The sequence below is a fragment of the Jaculus jaculus genome, chromosome 14 (assembly GCF_020740685.1).
Source record: "Jaculus jaculus isolate mJacJac1 chromosome 14, mJacJac1.mat.Y.cur, whole genome shotgun sequence".
In the NCBI taxonomy this organism is placed as follows: domain Eukaryota; kingdom Metazoa; phylum Chordata; class Mammalia; order Rodentia; family Dipodidae; genus Jaculus; species Jaculus jaculus.
Window position 1 is genome coordinate 8,908,668 of NC_059115.1, and position 7,634 is coordinate 8,916,301.

The 7,634-nt window shown below is 42.8% G+C and overlaps 1 protein-coding gene across 1 annotated transcript; it reads left to right on the top strand.

Annotated features, from left to right (window-relative positions):
• The first annotated feature begins 302 nt into the window (after positions 1-302).
• Positions 303-6,861, top strand: LOC123454813 (vomeronasal type-1 receptor 3-like). The gene is made up of 3 exons (XM_045134225.1): positions 303-1,184; positions 2,880-2,909; positions 6,721-6,861. Exons 1-3 carry the CDS (start codon positions 303-305, stop codon positions 6,859-6,861), a joined length of 1,053 nt encoding a protein of 350 aa, XP_044990160.1.
• The last annotated feature ends 773 nt before the right edge of the window (positions 6,862-7,634 follow it).

The following is a 7,634-nucleotide window of genomic DNA, read 5'->3' on the forward strand; positions in this document are numbered from 1 at the left end:
ATAGGCCAAAAATGTCCTCTTGGTGAATATTACAGAATTGAGGGTGTTTACAATGAATTCTCCCTGCTTTTCAAATCCTTGTATCCAGTAAAGTGCTCAAGAATCCCTGACATGCAATTCCATGAAATGTGATCTCTGCATCTGAAATACAAAGGAGTTGGATATTTCACCACCTCTCTGTGCATGGGAAATGTAAATCAGCATATTTGTTCTCAAACGCTATTTTTCAATATTTGGAAAAGTACTCTTGTTTTCAATGTAGTTGTGACAAGCCTGATAATATCTAAAGCATCATTCTGATTATGTTTCCAAGTGACATGGTCTTGGGGATTTTCCTCACATCTGAGTTCTGCATCGGCTTCATAGGGAACTCATTGTTCTTCCTATATTATGTGTACATCTTCTTAGATAAGCATTATCTGAAGAAATCTACAGATGCAATTGTCATGCACCTGACAATAGTCAATACTTTGACAATTGTCTTCTTGTTGATACCTGATATTGCATCATCCTTTGGAGTGAGACGTCTTCTCAATGATGCTGGTTGTAAGGCAGTCTTGTATATCCACAGAGTTACCCGGGGACTTTCCATCTGTACTACATCTTTTCTGAGTACATTTCAAGCCATCACCATCAGTCCCAGTAACTCTAAGTGGGCGTGGTTGAAACCTAAACTCTCTACATGGATCTTTCCCTCTTTCTTTCTCTTCTTGGTCATCAACATGCTCATTTACATTCATCTCATTCATACTGTAATAGCCAGGAACAATGACAGTCATGCTGTCCGGGGTTATATTCACGCTTTCTGTAAGAACATAGAGTTTAGGGTTGACTCATGGCAATTTTTCTTTGTCTTACTCACTCGAGATCTCTTCTTTGTTGTCCTCATGATGTCAACCAGCCTCTACATGGTGAATCTCCTTTTCAGACATCATAGGAGAACCCAGCATGTCCACAGCCAGAGCCTCTCCTCCCAGCCATCTCCTGAAACCAAAGCCACTCACAGCATCCTTTTGCTGGTAATTTGCTTTGTGTTCTTTTATTGGTTGAGTAATATTGTCACCATTTATCGATTCTATACTTCTGAGAAAATTCTGAGACTGGAAGGAGTTAATGCTATTTTATCATCCTGCTACCCAGCCATGTGTCCTTTCATACTCATGAGGAATAAAAAGATTATTTTGGCCAGGCGTGGTGGCCCACTATTTTAACCCCAGCATTTGGAAGACAGAGGTAGGAGGATTGCCACGAGTTTGAAGCCACCCTGAAACTATATAGTGAAATCCAGGTCAGCCTTGACTAGAGTGAGACCCTACCTTGAAAAACAAAACAAAACAAAACAAACAATGAAAGATCATTTTGCAGTCTACATCAACCCTTTTATTTGAGGGGGGGGGGGAGGCTGGCTTCCTGTGTGCTGGGATTAAAGGTGTGTGCCAGCACACCCAATTAAATATTTATGTTTTATATTTTTAACTATATTTTATGTATTTGAGAAAAATGAGATAGACAGAGAGAGAACGGGAGCACCAGGGTATCCAACAACTGCCAAGGAACTCCAGAGGCATGGACCACTTTGTGCATCTGGTTTATGTGGTTCCTGGAGGGATCCTTTGACTTTGCAGGCAAAAGAATTAACTGCTAAGCCATCTCTCCAGCCCCATCATCACTTTTTATACTGAGAAAGACTTGTTTTCCAGATGCATTCAGTAGCTGATCTCAACCCCATGCTTAAACATCAACAAAGTAATGTACATATACTGATGTGGGTGAGAAAAGAAAAATGTGGAACTTCAACCCTTGATGTCACCTGAATTTTAATTCTATGTCCTATACATTCGTAAAGCTCACATTTTAAATTTTACATGAGTAAAAGTCCATGCATGTCATTTTATTCACTTCCACATTTGCTAACTGTTTAAATTATTATAACATGGGAAATAATGATTGGTATTACATATACCATTTTTTAAGTAGATACTTCGTGTGGGTACATCATGCATTGGTACTGGTATTTCCCTCTTCCCTGTAACCATTCATAGAGGACCTTCTTAAGTTGGATTGCTGGTATTCACCATTGGGTTGTGGGGTATGAACTGTAAAAGCAGTCATTGTGGAGAGGGGCCAGGACATCTAGACATTCCCTTCTACCCTGTGTATCTCACAGTCTTGCACAAAGGTCCATGACCCTGGTTGGAGGTGTTTTAAGTATACCTTAATGTTGAGCTCTCAGAAGCTTCTGGATTTCTGCTTTGATAAGTTTTCAGTATCACCAATGTCTATCGCCATCACCCTGATGGTGGTTGTCAGCTATGACATGGAAGCAGCACTCTTGCTCAGCTCATCAATTCCTCTGGGCTTTCACCTGGACTCTGCTGATGTGCAAGAGGTAGATCATCTCCTCCTAAGTAATCATCTGTCTTTTCTTGCTGATAGATTATGGTTGTCCTCCTTTTTGACTACTACTTGTAAAAGAAAAACAAATTCCCCAATGGAGAGTTAGATCAGCATAGGCTCAAGGGAATGGGCAAAGTTAGTTTGGAGGGATGATGATGGGTGTAGCCTCCTGTGGAGGCTTGATTCAAGGGTCAACCATAAACGTAGGGTTCTGAATGCAGGGTCCCCAGCTAGTCACAATTTGGCAATAAAAGCCTCCTGGAGGCAGTTCATTGTTGGGGATGGGCTTATGGATATAATAGCCAGGTACCTGTTGCCAGTGTTTGGCACATTCTTCACTTGCTGTTTGTCCACTTGATGATGGCCAAGAAGTGATATTCACCTTCTACTCATGCCATGAGTTTCCCCTGCCATCATGGAGCTTTCCCTTGTGTCTGTAATCAAGAATAAATCCTCTTTCCACACTAGCTGCTCTTTGTCAGAAGTTTTCTGCCAGCAATGCAAATCTGACTGTAACACTTCCCTTTTGGCAAAAGACTAGTGGGTGCTTCTGTTGGAGGCCATGATCCTTGTCTCTGTAGAATTCTGACTTTGCTCCCAGCTCCAGCTATGGGTTCTTTTCCATGGAGTGGGTCTCTTAGACAATCACAGAGCCATCCCTTACCCACCTAGGCTGGATGCCACTACTGCACAAGTGTGTGAATCTTGTCAGGCTTGATCCAAGGGAGGTATTCCATGCCTGGTACAGGAAACCTAGTCTAAACCCTATGGATTGGAAGGTTACGGGTCCTAGGTGGGGGGAGGGAAGCATCTACTGTTATTTGGATCAAGGGCTATGTTGTGCTGATTAAATTTCCCTCTAAAGACTTATGTTTCTGCTCACATAGTATTGCTGCACTCATCCCTGACCTCTTTCAACACATTGTAGTGACTACAATGGTGATGAAAAATTCATCAAAATGCTGAGAAGTGGCAGTAAATGCGTGACATTAAATGCGACATCTTGATGACATCAGCCAGGGCTCAGGAAACATTCAATACTGAGGGTGGAAACATCGAATGTAAAAGCAAGAGGACAGAAATGTTTTCCTCCAGACACAGTTGGCTGTTGCACTCATGACCTCAAAGTGACCATCATTGCCTACACTGGGCTGAGCCCATGAACATTCTGTCATGGCTGGTGAAGGAGGAAAATTAGAATAAACACATCAAGGGGCTGGAAAGAATGCTCAGTGGCTCAAAGTACTTGTTTGCAATCCTGGCTTCCCAGGTTCCATTCCCCGTACCCACATGGAAGCCAGAGGCACAAAGCAGAATTCCTTTGTGATGGCATGGGGCCTTGGTGTTCTCTCTGTGTGTCTCTCTCTCTCCCTCCCTCCCTTCTGTGAATATAAAAAAAATAAAAAGATTTTAAAAAGAAACATACATCTAAATGCTGGACAGACTTATTGGAAGTAGTGTTTAAGTGTGAGAGGGCAATGGGGGAAGGGGAAACAAGAGAGTTGTGGGAGGGAAGTAAGACCAATATACATTATAGACATGTATGAAGACCTTCAGTGGAAAGGGGTGTTCACCCAGGCATGATGGCTCATACCATTAATCCAATCTCCTGGACGGCAGAGGTAAGAGGGCTTCTGTGAGTTGGAGGCCAGTCTGGGACTACAGAATGAATTCCAGGTCATCCTGGATAGAGTGAGTCCCTACCTCAAAGAGAAAAAGAAAAAATGAGTGTGTTGTTTCAAGACTGAGGGATGGCTCAGTGGACAAAGTGTTGGCTCTCAAGCTGGAGTCCCTGAGATTGACTCCCTGACCTCATGTAAAAAGCCATACACACATACCTAAAAAATGTAAACATAGGTCAGTTGTGGTGGCGAACATCCTTATCCCAGCTCTCAGGATTCAGAGGTAGGAGGAGGGCTACAAGTTCGAGGGAAGTCTGAGACTCCATAATGAATTCCAGGATAGCCTGGGGAGGCGTGAGTCTGTACCTCAATAAACCAAAAGTGGGAATGAAACCATCATGAAAATTCTACTGGCTTCAGTGACTGATGCTGCTCTCCGACTCATAACCTGCAAGTCCACAGTGATTCCTGCAATCCCACTAAGGGGCCCTCAGTGGAGTAGGGCCACGGCACGGGGATGATGGTGCCTCCACCTCAGATGTCCATATAAAGCTTCAACTTAAAAGTTTTTAATGTCTTGATTTAAAAGTCATAATTGCAAACAACAAAACATTTGCCGATTTATCTGATTACAAAGTAAGGTGGCCCCAGTTCATGTGGAATACTACGAGAGTGAGGGGCAGAACTACTAGGAAACCAGCACGGGGAAGCTCTGTGACGAGGGTCTTCCCAGCCGGCATGACGAGCAGTGTGCTGAGGGATCCCTGAAGGGCTTGGCTGACATTTGGATTCTGATTCTGGAGATAGAAGAGATCTTCCATCTGAAAAGTGTTCAAGTTTATCTGGAAATGGATCTTTTATAATTATAGCTATTTACAGGGCACCAATTTAATGAAATAAAGAGATCAATACTAGACATAAATAAGAAAATAGAAATAATGAAGAAAAACCAGTAAGAATCATTAGCAATGAAGAACACAGTAATAATGAAATAAAAAGATCTGTAGAAAATCTCATCAATAGAATGGATTAAGGAGAGGAAAGAATATCGAAGCTGGAAGAACAGGTGGCAGATCTAATACAGTCCAACAAAGAAAGACATACTAATAGAAATGTATGAGTGGGAATTTCAAGATATTCGGGACACTATGAATATAACAAACATAAGAATTCAAGGCATACTAGAAGGAGAATAATTTTACTCCAAGGGCATAGTAGGCATCTTGAACAAAATCACAGAAGAAACCTTTTCTGAAAGTGGGAAGGAGGTGCCAGTGCAGATACAGGAATCGTTTAGAACACCAGCCAGAGAAAACTGGGAGAGAACCTCTCCTCGCCATATTATAATCAAACTTCCAAACACAAACGAAAGAAAAGTATTGAAAGCAGTCAAAGAGAAAAATCAAGTTACCTACAAAGGCAAGCCCATCAGGATTACAGCAGATTACTCAACACAAACTTTAAAAGCAAGAAGGGCTTGGACTGATGTATTCCAAGTTCTGAAAGTTCACAACTGTCAACCAAGGTTACATTTCCTGCAAAGCTATCCATTCAAATAGACAGCGAAATAAGGACATTCCATGACAAAAGCAGGCTAAGAGTATTTGAAGACAAAACCAGCTCTACAGAAAATACTTGAAAGAATACTTATGCTAAAGAGAAGGAAAAGCACACATATAAGAAACCAGGAAAAAACAAAGAATATTCAAATACTAGTTACCATAACAGAACAAAGGTAGAATCGGAACTACAAAAAACAATGTCAAACATAAATACACACCTTTCAATAATATCTCTTAATATCAACGGCCTCAATGCCCCAACCAAAATCCATAGGTTTGCAGCCTGGGTTAAAAATCAGGATCATACAATTTGTCATCTCCCAGAAACTCACCTTAATACAAAGGATGGACATTATCTTAGGGTGAAAGGTTGGAAAATGGTGTTTCAAGCAAATGGGCCTAGAAAACAAGCAGGGGTTGCTATCCTAACATCTGACAAGGTAGAATTCAGTCCAACATTAGTTAAGAAAGATAAGGAAGGTCCCTTTATATTGATTAAAGGCACAATCCAACATGAGGACATTTCAATCCTAAACATATATATGCACACAACATGTGAGCTCCCAAATTCATCAATCAAACACTATTCGAACTAACGTCACAAATAACAGCATACACAGTGGTAATGAGTGTCTTCAACACCCCAATATCATAATCCCAGGGAAAAATAAACAGAGAGGCATCTGGATTAAATGAGGTCATAGAAGGAATGGACCTAACAGATAGCTACAGAACATTTCATCCAAATGCTGCAGAATATACATTCTTTTCAGCAGCACATGGAACATTCTCTACTATAGACCATATATTAGGACACAGCAAATCTTCACACATACAGGAAAATTGAAATAATTCATTGCATTCTGTCTGACCACAATGGAATCAAACTACAAATCAATAGCAAGAAAAGCAATAGAGCATACACAAAATCATGGAAATTAAACAATACACTAGACTTCCGGCCAAGATGGCAACCACCTAGCTGCCCTGCAAATCCCAGGAAAAGAAAGGCAAGACATTAAGGGTTTTACTGGGACTTCTTATCAGTGGGAGGGCACAGAGGGGGGAACAGTGAATCATGGATCCCCTCGTGGGTGGGGAGCCCACCCCTAACACCAAATAGCCTTCACGCCCTGCAGCCTGCCCCTCTGCGCTCTGTGTCTGCCGCCTGGCTCCGCGCCCACCTCTGCCCCACCTGGCAGCCAGACACCCTGCCACGCCGCACCTGCTTCCCTGCCCAGATCACGTGCACAGATCGATCCCTGCATGCAGAAGCTTAAACCGCTCTGCACACTTGCGCACACTACTGTTCAGCGAGCCCAGTCCCACAGCAATTGCCACACAAGCCCAGAGTGTCTCCCGCTTGCACCAGCTCAGGTGCCCTCTCCTACCTGTCTGTCATGCCCGCCATCCTACACTCTCCTGTGGTGGGGGAGTGCTGACAGTTTCCAGGACCCAGGTGTCCCAGCTAGAGTTCGGGCTGCTTCAGGGCTTTGTAACTCAGTCCCCCTCCAAGCTCCAAGGCAGGCAGCTTTGGCGCATTACCGCTCCAGAATTCAGGCAACTTTGGCGCCCCTGTCAGGCAGTAGATAGGCAGCTTTGGCAAGTGGGAGCCAAAGCCCAGGCTGCCTGACAACTGCCCCAGGATGCCTCAGATTCCCAGTGCCTTAGAGCCCAGGCTGATCCACCCACCTATGCGCCCATACACTGTCATTGGCAGACCACAGCACAAAAGAAATGACATGAAAAATCAAATGCAATATAACCCAGTTAGACCACCCAGTAATACAATGAATGCATCTAACCAAAACATAGAAGAGTTATTAGGATCAGAACATCAAATTGAAGTTATGAGCAATGCAACCCTGACCAACCTACTGATAGAACTTGCAGGAAAACAACGGAGGACCAATAATCGTGTGGATGCTACCATCACTAAGCTAGAACAAATTGATAAAAAATTGGAAGGAGTTCAAAGAGTGAAAATACTTTGAGGGAGCGTGAAAATCATGGGCTCAACAATGCACTACTAAATGATGAATGGATCAATGAA